We start from the raw sequence: 22,986 nt of genomic DNA, 5'->3' as shown, positions 1-22,986 counted from the left end.
TGTGTGTGTGTGTGAGACAGAGTGTGTGTGTGTGTGTGTGAGACAGAGTGTTGTGTGTGTGACAGAAGTGTGTGTGTTGTGTGTGTGAGACAGAGTGTGTGTGTGTAGACAGAGTGTGTGTGTGTTTGAGAGAGAGAGTGAGTGAGTGGTTGTGTGATGTGAGACAGAGTGTTTGTGTGTGTGTTTGTGTGAGACAGAAAGTGTGTGTGTGTGTGAGAGAGTGTGTGATGTGTGTGAGGACAGATGTGTGTGTGTGTGTGTGTGAACAGAGTGTGTGTGTGGAGACCAAGTGTGTGTGTGTGTGTGTGAGACAGAGTGTGTGTGTGTGAGACAGAGTGTGTGTGTGTGAGAGTGTGTGTGTGTGTGAGAGAGTGTGTGTGTGTGTGTGTGAGACAGAGTGTGTGTTGTGAGGACAGAGTGTGTGTGTGTGTGTGTTTGTGTGAGACCGAGTGTGTGTGTGAGAGAGAGTGAGTGTGTGTGTGTGTGTGTGTGTGTGTTGTGTGTGTGTGAGACAGTGTGTGTGTGTTTGGGAATGTTATTTATAGGTTACAAAAAAACGTAATAAATTTCTAAAAAAAATAAAGTAAAGAAGTTAAATGACTCACAAAACACGTGGCTGGGGTGAAAAAGAGCCAGCAGTATTTAATATACGGCCCGGGACGGTAACCAATCATGTCCTCGATATTGTCATAGAACCGATTAGCACCTGAGAAACAGCAAAAAAAGCAAGGAAATTACAAAAAAAAGATATTTGCATTTGCATATTTTATCATGCATGTAATCTAATTTTAATAGTATATCCTCACCGTATATCCAAGCGATGCACACCGTCTCAAAAATAGCAACGAACAGCAAACACATCCCACTGGCAGCGTAGTAATCAAACAGCTGGAAGACATACATTCCACCCTGACACACACCACACACACACACACAGGTCATTCATAAATCTGCCAGCTATATGAATCAGATTTCTGGATCAGAGTCAGAAGAGACGCTGCAGTACCTCTGTGAGCATGATGAGACCCACGAGGAAGGACACGACGGCCACGACGAGGATCAGCAGCTCTCTGCGGTTCTTCCGACGAAAGAAAGTGGGGTACATGTCCACCGTAGCTGTGACCAGACTCTCCACACACACGAACTACAGCAGATCAGCAAACCACCGCTAGACTCTGATTCTACTGCATTACTCATTTCTGCTAGCTCAGCTGGGCTTATGTTACACGGATGCAAAACATTGGCAAGCCATGATTCAGGATTATGCACAAAATAAAATGTAGGGCCTAAAAAAATCTGTTTCATTTTGTCCCAATTTCCGATTCTTCCAAATATTTTTTTTTTTTTTTGCATTGCAATTTAATTCATTTTTTTATGATTTAAATATATATTTATTTTAACAATAGAAAATCCTAATTTCAATCAATTTTAATAAAACAATTTATTAAAAGTTTAGCATAAATTATATTTTAGAGCCTTATTAAATCTGACCCTTCTTCGTTCTCTTTTAATGGTTTAATCAAATTTTAGTAATAAACAAGCACGTCTAATCAATTGAATACTTTAATCATTTAATAATTATTCTTTCAGAAATTCTCTTTTATCTGTTTACATTTTTCTAGATTTGTGATTGAACAAAAATATATTATCAAATTAATTAATAAATTATATGTGTAACGAAGTGAAGGCATAAAACAATAACAATGTAATTAATATAAAAAAAATTATATATATATATATATATATATATATATTTATTATCTATTTATTTATTTATCTTTGATACATTTATTTTAGAGTGCTGCAAAACAAAGGTTTACTTGAAATTAAAATAAATGTGATCTTGCTCAACAGTTCTGTAGTATTAATATAAATTTTTATTTTATTTTTTATGACTACATTCTTCGATTCCATCTGTATTTTCTACATCACTGAAATCACAGGGCCCTAGAAATGCATGTGAAGACTCAAACCTGACTGTCCAAGCCCAGCAGAACAATCATGATGAAGAAGAAACAGGCCCACAGCGGAGAGACGGGCATCATGGACACTGCTCGCGGATACGCAATGACGCCAAACCAGGACCTGAAAGAGACCATGCAGAAAAACAATACAGACACTAGAAAATGTGTGCCAGAATTTATTACAGATTCTCTTTAAGATGAAGTTTTTTGTTTGGTTTGAAGGTAAATATTCATTCATATGGAGCACAAAAAAGAAAAATGAACCCACTGACATTTCGAGAACAAAACTGATTAAACAGACCTTGACTTATGAAAAAAGTAATTTACAAACAAACTTGACCTCAGACAAATGTGTGCACTGGGACAGAGATGACAGTGTGTTTGTGAGCTAAAGGTCAATTATCTAAAAATAACCTACTGGAAAAGTTGGTGGTTTACATAAAAAATTGGAGTCGAAAAAATTCTAGTAAATTTCACAGACAATTATAAATAAAGAGCAAGTAACACATTAAAATTATATTAAACATAAATTTTGAAGCAGAAACACTAAAATAATATTTTCTTTTAACATGCATTAAAATTATATTTTTTACACACATTTAATATAAATTTAATATTCTATAGAATATAAAATGTAATATAATTTAATTCATCATTTAAAATGATTATAAACATAATTTAAAATTTTTATAAAATTATCCACTTAATTGTATTAAAATATTTAACAATTAAAATATTTCATAAATTGTTATATAAACACACACACACACACACACACACACACACACACTTTAATAATTTATATTATATGTTAGACAATATGTATGTAATGCATATATATATATATAGTGAACTTGAGTGGAATTGGTTTTAATGTTAAATACAAATTACAAATTACTTTTAGTGATTAACATACTTACATTATTAACAAAAACATGTACAATAACTCAATTAATATTTTATATATTTCGGTTAATTCTGTGATTGGTAAAAGCTGCTCTCACCAGACTCAGCCACTTCTGAGATCGGGACGTTCTGTTCGTAAGACATGAAGCCGAGAATCGAGAAGATGGCAAAACCTGCGACAAAACTGGTTCCACTGTTCAAGAAACACAGGGCCAGAGAATCCCTAAAAACAGACGGACACGGAGACAAAGCTTATGTTATGAACAAGTGCCTGCAAAGATTTAAGCAATTTAAAGTGACTGGATTACAAAGGGGTTAAACCCATGTTTCTCAAGTTTAGGACTTTATGTACTCGCTGGCTGGAAAATGAGAATCTCACTGTTTAGTCTAATATAAAACATTGGCACGTGGCAGAATGATACTCAAGAAACAGTGATGTAGGACTGATTATAATATTATAAAATTTTAGAATTTATTTTTTTTATTTTTTTTACAAAAATGCATAGACTGACTTCAGGAGGCCTTTATTAATCCTCCACACATTTTTGATGGATGGATGCACTTTATTTGCGTCCTTTTGGACCGTTGAAAAATAACACCCATTCACTGCCATTATAAAGCTTGGAAGAGCCAGGACGTGTTTTAATATGACTCTGATTGGATTCGTCTGAAAGATGAAAGTCATATGCACCAAAGATGGCTTGAGGGTGACTGAATCATGGGTTGATTAAAATTTTTGGGTGCACTATACCTTTAAGGACAACTATTGGATTGCATCCGAAAAGACTTAAAAAACAGTATTAAATCGACTTGTTATTGTAGTAAATAAGATCAATAAGTGATAATAAAACAATCTCACTATTTACCAGTTATAATGCATTAGATTTTTCCAAATATTTATTCCTTAAAGGACTAAAAGATTCATAATTGAGCCAGTAAGGAACCAGAATCCTGAATGATTCCCAAATCAAATATACATAAAGAATTCCTCAAGAGAAAGTGAAAGTCAGAAAGTGAGGGACGTGTGGCACACTCTGAATTTGTGCTCTGCATTTATTTAATCTAAGTGAACACACACACACACACACACACACACACACACACACACCTGTAGCAGTTGTTGTTGTATTTATTGTAGCTTCCGAGTGCAGTGAGGCAACCTAAACAGATGGCATACGAGAAGAAGATCTGCGTACCTGCGTCCATCCACACCTGAAAACCAGAAAAATACCATCACAGCTCTAAAATACTGATTGTTTACTATGGTTTCATTTTCATTTGTTTTATTAGCTGACTATTTATGATTATTTAACCTCCATGACACCAAAGATCACAAACACAACGCAGGCTACAGCAGAGCATGTCAAAAGTTGAGTGACTTGAGTTACCTGTGACGTATTTAGCAGCTTTAACAAACTCATTTGGCTTCAGGTAATTAGCCTGAATGGACAAGATGAAAGACTAGAGCTGTCGTAGGATTCCTAGAGCTTGTGTAACCTCTTTTTTAATAGCCTTAAATGCCTGAAACAGGTTTAGACATGATCTGTGAAAAACAGTGGTTTTCCTATTAGCCTGTCAATCAAACGCTCATCGTGAATCACAGTGGTTTCTGATTTTTGCTGAAGTCAGGTTGTTCATGTTCTGTTATGGGCGACGTGGATGTAGCTTTTATGACACGAGACACACCTGTAAAAGACCTCTGTCTTATAAAAAGAGTGAGGCTTGGGTTTTTCACCGTTTTGTCATCTAGAAAGTGTAAATCCTGTGTTCTGTCACTTCATTTCTGTAGCCAGGACTACACCATGAAGAAACTGTGTTTTTCCACTGGGATATTTCCTCACACTTCCCTGAAAACCTCACATTTATCACCTGAGGTCCAGAACTGTGCTGATGTCCCAGCAAGACATGCTTACATTATTCACACATTAGTTGACAGATTTGACTAACTTTGCCCGACAATTTACTTATCCTGCAGAGGTGTTCTTGAATTTTGGCTTCATTTTTACATACCAAAGACCAAAATATGTCAAAATCAACCCTTGCAGAATTAAAATGAGTTGTGAATGTTGATTCATGTTGATTTAAAAACAAAATCGGACCCATGATGCTCACGTTTTTGAAGCATTCGATTATTGATTTCCCAAACTTCACATAGCCGTTCACATAAACCCACAATATTTGGTTAAACTGGCCTCATTTTGTACTTTTGAGATGAACTAACATCCAACCAAAATGCTCATACTGACCAAAAGGAGACCTTATTTGAGGTTGAAGTCATTAAAAACCGTTAAATATCTTTGAACACTTTAGAGAAAATGGCTTATGAATGCTACTTTTCTAGCTGACGGTTTCATTCAGTTTCTCATCCGTATACATTTAAGACCAGAAGATGCCAAAACAAGAGCCATTACTTTACAAATCCAACATTTACAGAATTAAAATGGGTTATGCATGTCAATTCATGTAGGTATTTATAGAAACTGATGACTGATTTTTAAGTTTCTGCAGCATAAGATCACTCATCTGATCAACCTTGTCCAACCGTTTACCTTGTGAGCTGAAGGTTTAGTGAAATCTGGCTTTGCTTTTATCTAAGATCAGGAGATGTCAAAACAGCAATCATTATCGTTAATATCCAAACAAAAAATCCTTACTTTGTCTACTTGTTCATGTTAACCTATTAGAATTTATACTTCAGAGAGTGAAAGTCAACAAAACCAATGCTATCTCACAAATCAAATCAAATCAAATCAAATCAAATCAAATCAAATCAAAAATGCCAAACTTTCTCTAGATTCTTACCTGAACCCAATAGATTTAGTTGAACTGGCCTCATTTGATTTAGTCTGAGATAAAATAACATCAACACAAGCAATGTAATCTCTCAAATCCGTCCAAGAACCCCAAACTTCATCTAACTGTTTGCCTAAATGCATAAAATTGTATTAAATTGGCTTCATTTTTACACTTCTAAGATGAAATAACATCAACACAACCAATGCTGTTTTTTAAATCCAACCCAAAGTGCCAAATATTAAACTAGCTATTCATCTACACCCATATCTTTTTTTCTGACCTCACTTTAATACTTCTGAGATAAAACTATGTCAACACAAACAATGCTATCTCTCAAATCCAACCAGAAATGCTTCTTCCAGTTGACAGAGTTGTATCAGAAGAGGTTTTAAGCTGTTCTGTCTGATGTTAAGGAATGCTGGGATGGATCTCGGTGACCGTGCCGTGGTCTGTTCTCAGATATCACTTGGTCTTCCAGTGACACTGATGTAAAAGTCAGAACAGATGTCAAACGCACAGATGGACACAATCAGAGAAGTACAGAAAACAAAGTTTCCTTGCTGGACATCCTGCTCCGGACCACGTCTAAAGCATCTGGATAGACAAATCACAGGATCTTTCGACTTGAGATATGGCGTGAAAACTATTTACTTGCAAAAGAGCAAAATCTCATCACGTTTAATTTTATATAACTTTAATCTTGTATATCAGAGTGCTGTGTGCTTTTGATTGAATTCCCTAACAACTTTTATGATGGCTGTTGCTGTTGTTTATTAAATATTATTATTCAATAAATAATATTTTATATAAATAATAATAGTATTTATTATTAAGAAACAGTGTGTGTGTGTTTGTGATGGTAATTTTAGTTACATTGTTCTGCATTTAGATGGTGACAAGACTGGTTTTCTGAGTACATCCGCATTGAAGTATTTTATATTGACATAGACTGAAACAGATTTGTAAACAAGGAAGTTATTTTTACTTTCAACAATAGCTTGTAAGACTCCGTTAACAAATGAAGCGAGAAGCGCTGTCCTCAGAAATCACACTTAACAGATGAAAGGATAGTTTGACAAAGATATCGCTTTCCTCAGCTGACATTCATACTCGTGTTTTATTGTGAATATGAGATTGAGCTGAAGAATGAATGCTGTATCAGATGCAGGTAATCACACTCGCTCAGTCCATCTCTCTCTCATCATACTCTATAATAGAGTGAGATTTTAATGAAGCAACTCAACCTTCCTTCATTACTAATGTTCTAAAGTGACGTTTTTGAATTAGTAACTGTTCTTGAGCTCAGCTCAAATTGACAAAATGAGATGTTTCCGTCGTTGTTTCTTATTCATTTACACATTTATGCCGTCTAACTGTTGTATAAACTCAACATCACACTCGTAGCCGTGCAATATGACTGTATATCAGCACAAATATGATTACCTACGGCCGAACCACAGCCGTGCCAATATTCAGCTTAAAAGCTAATTACGATACCTGCGGGTCTGCTAATCGCCCCAGGTCGGGATAAAGGTAGTACTTGATCCCACGGGATGCTCCTGGCAGGGTTACCCCTCGGATCAGTAAAATCAGCAGCATAACATATGGGAAGGTCGCAGTGAAGTACACCACCTGTTGCATGACAGGAAAACAGCGTGAGGCTAAATGCTAACATGTGTTTGGATATTTATCATGCAATTTAATAAAAGCAAATAAGATTTACACAAAAAAATTATATTTAGAAATACTTTTAATATTTATTTTAAAATAACAAGATGAACACAAAATGTACACAATAATTATTAAAAAAGTGGACTAAAATATATTAAATATAAAAATACAACAAATATTTAAACATTTTCAAAATGTAAATAGACAGTTATTCATAATAAAATATCTAGATGATAGTCAGTAGGTTTTTGAAATGATACTTGGCATAATTTGTTATTCAGCCAATCAGATACAGTTCAATCAATCAATCAATCAATCAACTGTTGATCAAAACAGTCAAATATAGATAGATTAGTCTATCACTCTTACTGTTTTTCTCCAAAAAAAAGAAAGAAATTGCATTGTGATTCAAGGTATTTCAAAGGTCACCCATGTGATCTTACATTTTAATGAACTTATCTCACGTACCTTGCCGGTGGATTTGACGCCTTTCCAAATGCAGAAATAACAGAGAACCCAGGCCAGCAACAGACAGAGGACCAGATCCCAGTGCAGCGTTCCTATCTCCTCAATCCCAGACGAGATCCGCAAAACTCTGCGTCTGCAGAGAGACAGAAACTACACATCAGCTGCAGCCTCTATTAGTTCACTAGAGAAGTTTCCAGATAATGTGATATCAGAGTGGGGTTTTATCACCAGGTTTGAGGAGTCAGATATATTGCTTTTCAATGTAGGTTTTTTATTCTTTCGACAAACTCTGACAGGAAGATACTAATTAAACGTACTCCCAAAACTCGATCACGGGCGATGTTGCGTTCTCTAGGTGACTTTGGTCAATGGATTCATTCCGTCTTTGGAATTCTATGCAGGATTCTGAAAAACAGCAGGAATCTCTGGGTTATATATACAGTAGAATCTATTGAGCCAATGGTAATGCACTATAATACACTATAAGCTGCAGATTTCTGAACTGATGGTGTTCTCACCTGTGTTCCAGGTGTTGTTGCAGGAGGACCACGGCAGGATCCAGGAGAAGGAGAAGGACAGGTAAAATATTCCCCAGGCCAAAACGATTATATAGTAGAAGTTCAGCAGAGCCACGATGACCTGAGTGGCGTATCCGATCCCTACAGATCCAATAACACCACAGTTTGTGTCAAAAACGGAGAAAAGCAATGTCATCATGTTCTTCACTTCACGCTGCAGAAAAGGTCCAAATGATGTCACTTCTTGATTACCACCTTGTCATTAATAAATTAATTAATTTATAAATAGAACCGTAATCAATTTTGTTGTTGTAAACTCAAAAAAATAAAAAATAAATAAAAAAAATAATAGTAAAAAAAAAAAAATAATAATAATAATATATATATATATATATATATATATATATATATATATATATATATATATATATATATATATATATATATTAAAAAATATATATATATATTATAAAAAATTAAAACTATTAAAAACTGAAATTCGGTTAATCTAAAATACCATAACATAAAAATTGGATGATAATTTTAACTTTTAAACTTTTTATTTTTTATTTTTAACTAGTCGTAAAACTTTAAAAAATCGCAATGAAAATTAGAAGTGTTGAAAAAAGTTGAAGTTGAAGTATTAAAACTACCAAAAATAAAAAAAGACTACCAAAAAATAAATTAAAGCTAAATAGAAATATTAACATAAATATAAAAATAAAACTAATAAAAATCACAAACGCACATAACTTACATTTAAATGAAAACTGAAAATATAAAAATAAAATTACAAAATATTAATAAATACTATAACAGTATACAAACGATATTAAAATAACACTGATTTCTGCACAGATAAAGCATGTTGGGGTATTTAATTATTTTTTAATTAATAAAATGTCTATTAACTGAACATTATGTGAAAACTATAATATTGTTAATTACAACCTCAAAAAACAAACAAAAACAAAAAAACTGTATCTAGTAGTACAAAACAAAACAACAAAAACATGGGATTTGTGCCTGTATTGCATTAAAAAACAAATATTTTTTGTTCTCTGTACAGATGGTTCCTGTGCATTTATATAACAAACACACTGGTTGTGTCGAAATTGAAATGTTTTTAATTTTCTCGTACATTTAAAGGTCAGAGTAACCAACATCATTCATGTTGCTTCACCTTCAAACAGTGGGCTGATCTTCCTCCAGCATGTGATCCCTCCCTCGCTGGTGAACTGACCCAGAGAAATCTCCAGGAAAAACACGGGAATACCGCAGGTGAAGAGAAAGATCAGGTAGGGAATGAAAAATGCACCTGGAAGAAAAAATCTGACTTCAGCAGAAGTAAGAGATGTTTCCAAAGGCCCAACCATCTCTGTATGGACAAACACTACAGACTGATCAAACAACAGCTGTGACCTTTAACCTCTGAATGGCTGGATCAACGGGTCAGTTTCACCTGACAAACGCTGAACACATTCGGATTCCTTGTCAATTTTTATCAAATCCTCAACTTTTGCTGCTGGATCCTCTAAAGCAAGTTTTTTATTTATTATTTTATTTTTTATAAGTAAATAATAAAAATAAGATTAATCTAACAAATAACTATATAAATACAAATATTTGATTAAATCAAAACAAGACCAAAATTAATAAAAACATAATTAAATTGATACATTTCATTAAAATGATTAAAAATGTATTTAAATAAATGTACTAATACGTCTGATTACAATTAACTGACTAATAAAAATACATAAAGAAATGTATTTAAATGAATGATAGATTTATTAATATAAAGTTTTAAATAAATAAATAAATCTAACAGCACAACTGTGAGTAGAAAAGATGTTGTAACCACTGAAACACAAGATCAGACTAATGAAATAAATCATTAGAATTAAATGATTAAAATAATTAAATAAATAATAAATAAATACATTTGATAAATAAGTCAATAAATAATAGATTTATTAAAATAAATATTTTGATTAAAATTGATTTAAATTTGATTTAATTAAATAATACATCTAATAATAACTTAGTGAGTAGAAAATATATATTTTGCACATATTTATAATATAACCTCTCTCACAGTGTTAAGTCCAGACACTCCCAGATTCTGCCTGTGCCTCTTCAGCTGAGGAATGTGAGCTAGTCGTGTGTTAATGAGGTTATACTCCAGGGCGAGGGCTGCTCGGAGGTCAAATATCTGCACTACTGGACTAAAGTTGACTGGCTCTCACTGAAACCCACTGGTTTACCTGCTGAACTTCTGGAGAGTCACGAGAGCTGATGTTACCTAACCCACCGACTGCTGAGAGAGACCAACCTTTAATCACACTTTAACCGATTATATATATGTACCTTGATTATGCCTTTTTTTGGACATATAGGCTACTAAGGAAATTGCTTTGCTTTGTGTTATTCTAATAATACTATGGTAATATCATATTAGATTTTTTTTTGGACATTTGCAATGGTATTACAACGCTTTTGTACATTTACCTTTTTTTATACATGTACCATGAAAATACCTTGTTTTTAAAAGACATGGTAAAACTAAATTTTTTTAGAAGTGCACCATGAAAATACATGGTAATACCAGGGGGGTGCTTTTTAGCCATGTATCAGGTTTTGTACGGACAAGTATTATGGTGAATAGCATGTTTTTGGACATGTGTTGAACTGAGATGTACCATGTTATAGCATTGCTTTTTGCACATGGTTTGATATCAATAGCACGTTTTGGCTATTTTTTAAATGTACAGAGAATATGATCATTATTATCGCGGTGCACGTCTCCTCACCTCCTCCGTTCTTGTAGCAGAGATACGGGAAGCGCCACACGTTTCCCAATCCGATGATCTCTCCGGCCACAGACAGCACAAACTCCAGCTTGTTGCTCCACTGTCCCCTGTCCTTCATCTTCACCTCGGTGTGCGGGACGCTGTCCGGCGGCCGGTCCAGCCCGTTAGACGGGTCCATCTTGGTCGTGATCTCTCTCTCTCCTGTTTGAAGACAAAAGTGTGTTTAGAAGAATCTGATGAATGCTTTGATGTTGTTCATTAATGCTGTTCATTATAAAATCGAATGCAATGAAACATATGTGGATAGTTGAATTCATTAATCAGTGTAGCCTATGGAGTAATTGATTCAATTGAAGTTTTCATTCACGGTGACAGAGTTTTTAACTCATAAAACATGGCGATATATGATCTGAACACACCCATTCAGACCAGATCCTTTCATAGATGCGGCTCGTAAACCAGTCTGAGCACAAAGCCATTCAATTCCAGGCATTTTATTGCATGTTTTGTCACGATCTGTTGCAACAGATCACTAAACAATGTGATCTGATTTATTGCAAGCAAAAAACCTCATGTGAACAACTCTGAGGTCTGATGTACTTTACTAAACTTAAATAAAAGTTTGACTAAAAACACTCAGAATATCTTCGTTACAACATGGAAACTGGTTTGGTATCAGTATAAGTTTCTTGTGCTCATCAAGCCTGCATTTATTTGACCACAAATACAGATAAACAGAAAATTTTTGAAATATTTTTGCAATTTAAAATATCAGTTTTCAGTTTAATGTACTTTAAAATGTAATTTATTTCTGTGATGCTCCGCTGTATTTTCAGCATCATTCCTCTAGTCTTCAGTGTCACATGATCTTCAGAAATCAGAATAATATGATGATTTATTATCGATGTAAGGAACAGTTTCTGCTGTTTCATGCTGAGAATTCAGCTTTTATCACAGCTATAAATTATATTTAAAAGTAACACTGTTATTTCACATTTTAATAATATTTCACAATATTACTGTTTTTATACGGAAAGCTGCAACATTCTGTCAATTAAAGGGATAGTTCACCTAAAAAATGTTTGTGTTCACACATCCATCATAAGAGAGGACGTCCGGCTCCAGACAGTCGTGAACGCACTAAGAACCGTTTGAGCAGGCTGTGGATTAAACGTAATAATGTTGTAAATAATGTTCATTTTCTTGCACAGACTGATTGTTTCGCTTCATAAGACTTCAGTGTATCGTATTTTGACAGACGAGCTTAAATCGAGAGGAAATGGACTAGCTAAAGTCCCCTGCTTCTCAGATGTTTCTCCTGAGAAAAACACTCTGCTAATCTCACACATCTCATCTCTAGAGTCTCAGACGCGTCTCAAAATCCTCCGATTTCTCAAAGACACCAAAAGAGAAGAGGAGCCGCACATAGATCTCTTTAACATCCCAGCTGCTTCTCCTAGACACCAATGAGATGCAAACTGACCTCAGACGTTCCTCATGAGAAAATAAACCTTGGTTATCTCACATATAATATCTCAGGATTCAAAAGAGATCTTAAAAATATCTCAAACGGTCCTGGGATTTCTCAAAAACACCAAAAGAGAAGAAAGATCAGGCATCGATCTCAACAGTTTCTCCACCAGTGGAATGCAAACAGACCTGCTGCATTCTCAAATACATCATCTCAAGAGTTACAAAAAGATCTAAACATATCTCAAACCATGAGAAATAGATGCAAAGTGACCAGCGGGAGTCTCCCGCATCTCAGATCTCTCTCCTAAAAACACCCTGATAATCTCACATGTATCGTCTCAACAGTTTCAAGAAGATCTCACCAATGTTTTGAACCGTGATAAAGAAGGCCAAAGCGGCTCGATATAAGCTCAAGTGCTTCTCAAATCCCAAAGAGCAAACTCTGTGACATCAAAAAACATGATTCATAGGACGACAAATGACAGAAATAGAAAAGCTCTCAAAGCAGGTAGATACTTGCAGAACAAAAACAGAAAACAGAAAAGGCATCTTGCCAACTGTTGCTGTTTGCCAGAGTCTCTACCTGCTCTCAGTTTATCTCTCAACTTGCCTCCATCAAGCTGGAACGTACAGACAGAGAAATCCTCAAATAATGCAGATATTAGAGCACAGTCGGTGTGTGGGGTCAAACTCCACAGGAGGGTCAATAATCACATTTGGCAGCTCAGTATTGGGATGCAGCTACTGAACTGATTCGCAAGCATTGGAAAAATCCCTGAAGAAAACATCTACACACTGTATAACACACACGTGACAGATTCGTGCATGCTCCTGCATGCTGCTCGCAGTCATTCTCACCACCGTTTTTGTATAAAGCACAAAGAATTAATTGCACAATGTGAGTTAATGAGGTTGTCTTGCAGTCAGCTGGTTCTCACGATTTTGTAAAAACCTTATGATCTAACGGTTTTATTTACAATTGTAGACAAATATAATTACTACTCATACGTTTGCAATTGGTAAGATTGTGTAATGATTTTGAAATAAGTCTCTTCTGCTCAACAAAGCTTTTATTCGATCAAAAAAACATGTAATTTTGTGAAATATTATTGTGATTTTAACTGACTGTGTTCTGTGTGAATCTGTGTTAAAGTGTAATTTATTTCTGTGATGCTCCGCTGTATTTTCAGCATCATTCCTCCAGTCTTCAGTGTCACATGATCTTCAGAAATCATGATAATATGTTGCTCAAGAAACATGTTTAAAACATATTCTTTGATGATTAGAAGGTTCAAAATAACCACATTTACTTGTGATCATTTTGCAATATCATAAATATCTTTGCCATTACTTTTGATCATTTTACTGCATCCTTGATGATAAATTGTGCTTTCAAATGTATATAAAAAGAAAAAACACCTTCAATAGTGTGTGAAAACATCCCAGCAATGAGCAAAGCTGGAATCTGGACAAACTTGAGTTTTTATTTGTGTCACCAAAGCTCATTACTTCTTTCCCGAGGTTAAGTGTCTTTAATAGACGCGAATGTAGAAAACTGCCATAGTGCATGACAAGACTGCAGTAAATAACAGTAAATAAGAAGTTACCGTATAAAACTACCATTTGCACAAGTTATTTAGAAAGGGAAATAAGTCAGACTGTGTACGGACAGAATCAAAGTGATACAATGTTTGCATTTACCTGAGAAACTCCTGCACATGCAAGCATGCATTACACTGAAACAGCAGCATTAGAAAACTCACCTTTCATTGGGATGATGCAGGGAGCCAGCAGCAGTGTCCTGTATATTCTCCGGTTTTTCTCTTTAATGAAAAGGTTTTCTGGTTTCGTGGAACCTGTCAGTCAGCCGAAGTCCAACTCCGCCCCCCAGCAACTCCCTCTCGCTACCATTCACAAAACACTGAGAGTATGGCACCAAGGGATTGCATAACACTGTCACCCAGCACTCGTTCAGCCTGCGAAGCTTTCTTTCTCTCTCTCTCTTTCTCTCTTTCAGCTGAAGAACACCAGAGAAAGGAAACATTTTGGCCCGGTCTCTAAAGACCACCCTGATCACACCAGCGTCTCAAGAGATGAACAAACGGGCTTCACGGGATACTAGTCGAAAGCATGCACACTCTCATGTTTTATTAGAGTCATTTCTATTGGAATATATCTATCTATATATAAATATACCCTAAACCCCGTTTCATTTATTTTAAATGCAGATGTCATTTTGCCAACAGTAAGCCAACATTCAGTTTGTGGATCCAAGCTCTTGCTCATTCACTCTTTCTCTTGCTCGTTCTTTGTGTCTTCAGTCGTTCTCTGCATACTGATGCTCCAGGAACAGTGTTGTTCTTCCCAGCGGCTCAATGATGCTCATTTAGGAGAATAAACCCAAAACACAGCTTTACTGCTCGGATGTCACTCGTTCATAACGCAGGAGATTTAGTGCAGTTCTTCTCAGTTAGGAATCAACTCAGATGCTTCTCCAAAAACATCTTCAGGAGAGATTAAAACCTTATTTCATTATTTCAAGCATTATTTCATCACTAAACTGTGCTAAACACGATCTGTCAAAGTACCACCTCACCTCAAAGATAAATGAATATTGAGTTAAATATGGATTATTTTAGGTCTATTACGATAGTGACATTTGTAAAGAGGAAGACTGATCTTTTTTCTTTTTCTTTTTTTTTTACGGGTAAAAGAAATTGCATTAAGAATGAAAATAAAAATAAAAATATTTTTTTTTTACTAAAAAATTCTAATATATTTTGCATTACATAAAACAAGGCTCACAAAAATAATGTTATAGTGCAACAAATACAATCTAAATATTTTTTTTAGTGTTTTATGAGCAAGTATGTGTTTATTCCAGCACATGTTTTTCAGTTTAGTTTCAGATTTGCTCAGTTGAGTGATCAGACGTCCTGAAACCTGAGTGTATCTGGAGGTAAGTTATTGTGTGTCCGTCTCTGCTCAGTCTTCAGGAGCAGCAGAGGCCCGTCTCTCTCGTCTTTACCGTCACAGGAACACTGTTCATCATGAGAGAACGGCTGAGCTGTGCTCCTAAAGACACAGCAGGAGACCGACTGAACAAAAGATTCTGGAAGAAGAACAACAGCACAGAAAGAAAGAGCTAGAACGGCCAGAGACGGGAGTGTTTCTCATTCACGGGAAATTCAATGTGTCACTTCTACCACAGAGAGAGAGAGAGAGAGAGAGAGAGAGAGAGAGAGAGAAATATATATATAATAAAAGTCATACATTTTAGATTAAAAAATATTTTTTAATAATAAAAGTAATAAATATCAAAGTATCATGGTTTCGAAGCACCAATGAGCCAATCATTTAATCGTTCAGATGTTAGACACCTTTATTCCATCACACTTTATTCACATCAAATATATGATGATCTATCAAACAGGAATGCTGTCTTGTTAGTTTAGAAAGATGATGTTTATTCTCTTCGCAGACTGAGACTGAAGCCTCAGGAGTCCCCCTAGTGTCAGTGACCTTACACTGCATCCCAACTCTATCTGCTGATAATATAATATAGAAACTTAAACTTTAAACTTCCGTCTGCTTTTAGTCTTTATTAGACTTTAAACGTCTTGAAACCTTCCAAACTTTGATATTGAATCGTAATATCTTGATCGCTCTCAATAACTCTAACTCAACTTCAAAATATCAAGATTTCAAAATACAATCATTTTAATTAATTAGAATAAATAAAATTGCATTTCTAATAACATTTCTAAATAAAATATATTTAATTAATTAAAATAAATTACAGTGCATTATTTAAAAAAATATAATTAAAATAAATTCAATTAATTAAAATAAATTACAGTACATTAGTAAAAAACTTACAATTAAAATAAATTGAATTAATTAAAAGTAATTGCAGTACATTTCAAATAACATTTCAAAATAAAATAAAACTATGGATTTATCACACAAAAGCATAACTTGAATTAAATACAATAATTTATTATAAAGGAAACAGTTTAGGCCACATTGTCATAAAATAATATATTCATATTTTGTGGATGATGATGTTTTGTCTGTATGAATTTAATCATTCTTCCAGTTTTTGTCTCTAATGCACAGTGAGCAGATGCTGAACAGATTATTGTTGACTTTACTTGATGACTTGATTAGATAGTTTTATCCAGAGGAGAAAAAACTAAAGAGAGCAGACCTTAGACTCGGATCATCCAATCACAACCTCAGAGCTACACGGACCTCAGGAAGATTACCCAGAATTCCCTGCACCAGCAAGAAGATTAGAGGGTGACTGTGGTCTCAGATAAGAGATCTGGAGAACGCCGACTAACATCAGGTTTCTCATCTCAGCATCATCTGGAAACCAGCAGCTCACACAGCTTCATACAAAACGCTCTTCCTCTGGGATTGCAAGTTTCCTTGAGAACAACCAGCAGAGGCCAAGAATAAGAGCGATGTGGAGCGAGCGTATAATAATACACACCAGAGAACACACACATAAACCTGCAGATCTAGAAGAACATAAACTTGAGTCGCGCTGAAAGCTTTCGTTGCCTTTTGCACTGAATGAAATACTCTTGTAATAGAGAGTGTCCTCATAAAAAATTAATTATTTCACTTCAGCGTTTCTAATTCCAGCGGTAAATAAAAATATGTGTAACCTATCATCACAAATCAGTAATAAATGAACAATTTAAAGGGAAAATAAAACGTGAAGAAAATCTGATTTCTGGCCTGCAGAATTACATTGCAGAGTTAAATAAATGTGTTATAGAAAGATATTACAATGAGATAATTTAGACTTCTTTTTATTATAATGAGCAAATAATGTGTAATATAAGCATTCATTCAAACAAATTAATTTTAACAATCTAATTTTAAATTATAATAGAAATTATATAAAAAAAAGCAGTGAGTGTGTGTGCATATATATATATATATATATATATATATATATATATATATAAATTTAGATTTGATTTAAATGACTGTATATATATATATAATGTAAATCATATGTGCATGTATATATACACGTGTTGCATTTTTACAATAATTTAATCAAACTTACACTACTGTTCAAAGGTTTTATTTATTTTAGTTTTCAAAATCTTTTCTGCTCATCAAGGCTGTAGTTATTTGATCAAAATACAGTAAAAACAGTGAAATATTATTACAATTTAAAATAACTGTTTTCTATGTGAATATATAGTAAAATATAATGTATTTCTGTGATGCTCCGCTGTATTTTCAGCATCATTCCTCCAGTCTTCAGTGTCACAAGATCTTCAGAAATCATGATAATATGATGATATGCTTTATTAGATATTAACATAATATTATACTTATCTCAGTACATAATATGCACTGGTAACTGTTTATCATAATTATTAAACTTCAGTGTGTTTTTTAGTTTTTTTTCTCACAGCTGCGTTAAATTAAAAAATATTATTTCAATGCACCAACATTTCCACTGAATATAAACAAATACAATAAAAATATATAATATATAATATAATAATATACAAATAAATATAAATCTTAAATAGTTATATAAAATACATATGCATTTTTAGTAACTTTGTTCAATTTTAAGTAAAAATTATGAATATTATACAATTTATAACAGTATATAAGTGACACTGATAATGATTTGCTTCTGACTTGAAAATGCAGTTTTTAGTAAAATATGCACAAAATATGCAAATAAATAAATGAATGACAGAAAAAAGAAAAAAAACTTTTCAGGAAAAAGATTTTCCAGTAAAACATGAACATCAAGTGTTTCAATTTTTTTATAAAAAAAAATTTGACCTATTATTTTTTTTTAATATATATATATATATATATATATATTTTTAGTAAAAATGCACAACATGGATAAAAATATGAATTTTAGATTCAAAGATTTCAGTCAAATTAGCGCACCAAGTTTTTCCAAAATTGTAATAGATATAAAACATTTCATTAAAGTATGCAAAAAGTGCTAGAAACTTAAAAGTTGTGATTAATAATACTAATTAAAAAAAAGATTTTCAGTAAAGTGATTTGAAAAAATGCAATGAATTCAATAAATTACTTGTCAGTAAAATATGCACATCAATGGGTTACAAATATATTTAAAAAGAGTAAAATTCAGTAAAATCCACACAAAGTGGATAAAAAAAAAATAGATTGTAATAGAATATATACTGTAGATATATTTGGTTAAATTAGTGCAGCAAGTAGTTTGCAGTACATATATTTTCAGTAAAATATGAAACAAAGTGGTAGAAAACAATACTTTATGAAAGTCAGCAGATACAAATGCTTTTCACATTTCATTCAAGAAATAGTTGAGTTTTCACACAGTAAAATAAAAAGCTGCACAGCAACAGTTGCTAAGGATATATATATAATTGTATTTTATTTTTTGAACCAGAGATGGAAATGGCTTAGTCACCCAGACGTGCACGACCCAGGCATACACGACTTTATTAACATTTAATTAGTCATGTAGCAAGCATCCATTAATCATTAAAGCGGTTTGCTGGATTATTAACCAAGCATTTGAACTCTTCTTCTGTATTTAAAGGCCACATTAGCAGCTCATCCACCAGCATACAGTCAGAAACAGATCTGATGAACGCTAGTTAACTAGCTAACTAGTTAAAACACGCTCATGCTAGCGCTAAGACACGTGACTAGACTGGATGTGTCTGCTAGATCAGGCTCTTTTAAAGCTGATAAATCCACTTTATGCTGCTTTAATAATTCATATTGTAATAAAACAATAAGGGAGCACATTGGATTTCATTCTATATATGTGAATTTGGTAATTGAGGAATATTAAAGGGGGGGGGGTGAAATGCTCGTTTTCACTCAATATCCTGTTAATCTTGAGTACCTATAGAGTAGTACTGCATCCTTCATAACTCCAAAAAGTCTTTAGTTTTATTATATTCATAAGAGAAAGATAGTCTGTACCGATTTTTCTCGGAAAAACACGACCGGCTGGAGGCGCGACGTGTGGGCGGAGCTAAAGAATCACGAGCGCCAGTAGGCTTTTGTGTTGAGAGCGTTTGGAAGCTGTGACATTACCGTGAGGGAAAAACCATCATCCAAAACAAACCATGGCTTACAGTCAGATTCAGCGTTTATTTATGATCCAGAATCAGATCCCGAGGCTGAAACTGAACGAGAGCAGCAGCAGCAACGACTCGCTCCGAGCGGGGCTCGAACCCGTGTCTCCGATGGGAGGGGACGCACTAACAAGGAGGCAGAGATATTTGAAGCAGTTTTACTCACCGCCTGCGGTTCCAACACACGATCGTGACCCTTTTTCGTTGGGATTGCATCATCCTTAAGAAATAAACGATGTGCAAATCCGTCGTCAAACTGGGCCTTGTTTGTAAAACAAGCATCTTCGAAATGCAGGGAACAAACAAAAACACTTGCACAACTCCGTTGATGCTCTGTAAAAATAAACTCCATCCACTGGTCCCTTAATGCTGTTTCTCTTTTGGTAATCTGTGCAGGGTTGTCTTGCCCTGGCAACCAAAAACACACTCCTTTTGTGACATTTGGCGACGCTCTCGCTCTGATCAGTGAAGTCTGTTGTGCTCTCAGTGCTCTGCTATACGGGAGCGCGCTCTTCCGGCAGAAGTGCCTCAGGACCCATATAAGGAAGTTCTGCTCCATCTAACGTCACACAGAGACATACTCGAAAAAAACTTTCCCAAACTTGTGACAAACCGGAAGGAGTATTTTTGGAACAGAAATACTCCTTCAAACCTACAACTTAATTTTTGAAACTTTGTCCATGTTTAGCATGGGAATCCAACTCTTTAACAGTGTAAAAAACTCAGTATGCATGAAATAGCATTTCACCCCCCCTTTAAACAAACAAACAAACAAACAATATTAACAAGGAAATGAAGAAAAGTTATGGTGCGTTCAAGTCCTCCTGGGAAGTCGTGCTTATAGAGCATCACAGTCTCGCCCACAGCTGTTGCCGGAAGTAAAAATTCAATGCAATTTCTGCATTGACATTTGGGAAATAAGCCATAAAAACGTAACCATACATGGGAGACTTAAAACCAGCTACGGCTGTACTAAGCGATAGTATATGCTCATATAAACGCAAAAGGATCATGGGGCACTAACCTTGTTTTGAGATAAATGCCCTTTATTTGCGATGTCTTGGATAAGTACTTCATTACCCACAATCCCAAAAAATCCCACAATCCCACAGTGATGCATCTGATTGGTGGAGCTCGTGTAACTGTCTTGTTAAACCCTGCGAAGGTCCGTGAAGACTGAAGATCATTAATAAAAAAATAAAATAAAACCTGTTTTGCATTTTTGCACGGTAGACTTATCAGTGCAATCATGATCTCTTTGGCTGCCATGAGAGTTTTGCAAGGAGGTTGGTAACTTTAGTTAGCATTATCGTCCACTTTAGCAAGGCTACTGTAGCCTCCATATGAAATGAGTCATATCAAGCATTTTATAATGCCACTGTCGAAACAATATTTAGCCTAGGCATCCGTTTTTGTGCATTTACTGAACATTTGTGTAATGGCAACATCATGTGTTGACGACTGAGCGGTGATTGCAGTCAGGTACAAAGCACTGCACCATGTTGCTGACGTTATTGTTAACCGCTTTCACACACGCACACAATATATACAATACACGATGATAAATATAAAAATCAATACACAATACCTATATATAACACTATTTATTTACACGATCGTAAACTCACTACATTCATTATATAAAATAAAATTCACTGGAGGAAAAAGTTTGCGCGAGCGGCCGTCATCAGATTTGGATGTTGCTCAAAAGGCTCGTTGCCTCGTTCGCGGTTGTGGCTCCATGAAAATATGTACACAGTCTTGTACCTTTGACTTTTTTTGGATTTTCTCTTTATTTTTTCACTCGAAATGATATGTTATATGCTTATGAGTTCGGCCGTGGCTCTCTCTTACTGCTCTGCACCACAAACATCCCGTTTTGACGCGTGATTTAACGTCTCCGCAACATTTCCAAGCAAACCTGGAAGGCAAAGCCCACTGTGCGATATCGACCGTACTCCGGTTGGACACGGACCTTATTCTCCGCGAAGTGCTTAGCACACACTAAAGTACCTTTCCTCACAGTAATTGTCGCCATTTTTCGGCAAGCGAATGAACGCTATAGCGCTTTCACTGGAAAATAACTTGAGATCTGGGATTCGGACCGAGTTTGCAAAACATTTGATTCAGATCGGGACTCCGAAGCGCGTTTCGCGAATCATTTGATCGGGGCTTCGGAGTTCGCAAAACATTTGATTCAGATCGGGACTCCGAAGCGCGTTTCGCGAATCATTTGATCGGGGCTTCGGAGTTCGCAAAACATTTGATTCAGATCGGGACTCCGAAGCGCGTTTCGCGAATCATTTGATCGGGGCTTCGGAGTTCGCAAAACATTTGATTCAGATCGGGACTCCGAAGCGCGTTTCGCGAATCATTTGATCGGGGCTTCGGAGTTCGCAAAACATTTGATTCAGATCGGGACTACGAAGCGCGTTTCGCGAATCATTTGATCGGGGCTTTGGAGTTCGCAAAACATTTGATTCAGATCGGGACTACGAAGCGCGTTTCGCGAATCATTTGATCGGGGCTTTGGAGTTCGCAAAACATTTGATTCAGATCGGGACTCCGAATCGCGTTTCACGAATCATTTGATCGGGGCTTCGGAGTTCGCAAAACATTTGATTCAGATCGGGACTCCGAATCACGTTTCGCGAATCATTTGATCGGGGCTTTGGAGTTCGCAAAACATTTGATTCAGATCGGGACTCCGAATCGCGTTTCACGAATCATTTGATCGGGGCTTCGGAGTTCGCAAAACATTTGATTCAGATCGGGACTCCGAATCGCGTTTCGCGAATCATTTGATCGGGGCTTCGGAGTTCGCAAAACATTTGATTCAGATCGGGACTACGAAGCGCGTTTCGCGAATCTTTTGATCGGGGCTTTGGAGATCGCAAAACATTTGATTCAGATTGGGACTACGAAGCGCGTTTCGTGAATCATTTGATCGGGGCTTCGGAGTTCGCAAAACATTTTATCTCCTTGGCTGCCATAATGGCTTTTTTCAAGGAGGAAAACAAAAGTGTTCAAAGGGGTGAAAAACCACTTCAGATATGGTCGTGTAATGTTAGTTGAGTGTAGCGTGTCCGAGGGTCAGCTTGTGGGTTTTGTAAGGGCCAGAATGAGGGACAAGACCTACACAGTTTTGCAGGGAGGTTGGTAACATTAGTTCGCATTATCGTCCACTTTAGCTAGTCTACTGTAGCCTTCATACGGTATGAGTCAAATCAAGTCATATAAT

The 22,986-nt window shown here is 35.3% G+C and overlaps 2 protein-coding genes across 9 annotated transcripts in view; both read right to left on the bottom strand.

Annotated features, from left to right (window-relative positions):
- Window positions 1-22,986, bottom strand: part of LOC113066589 (neogenin-like) — a 1,074,835-nt gene that overhangs the window by 411,700 nt on the left and 640,149 nt on the right. The gene's annotated exons all lie outside the window — the stretch shown is intronic.
- LOC113066511 (sodium- and chloride-dependent GABA transporter 2-like) lies at window positions 570-14,524 on the bottom strand. The gene is given in 14 exon segments (XM_026238373.1): window positions 570-706; window positions 807-909; window positions 1,007-1,144; window positions 1,974-2,071; window positions 2,074-2,085; window positions 2,969-3,093; window positions 3,979-4,082; window positions 7,164-7,298; window positions 7,806-7,938; window positions 8,123-8,210; window positions 8,324-8,464; window positions 9,507-9,641; window positions 11,137-11,337; window positions 14,373-14,524. Coding segments are annotated over 14 exon segments (1,557 nt in total). The 5' UTR covers window positions 14,380-14,524.

Source organism: Carassius auratus, chromosome 50 (assembly GCF_003368295.1).
Source record: "Carassius auratus strain Wakin chromosome 50, ASM336829v1, whole genome shotgun sequence".
NCBI classification, from domain to species: domain Eukaryota; kingdom Metazoa; phylum Chordata; class Actinopteri; order Cypriniformes; family Cyprinidae; genus Carassius; species Carassius auratus.
The sequence above is the reverse complement of the archived record's forward strand: the minus strand, read 5'-3'. Positions and strand labels throughout refer to the sequence as shown.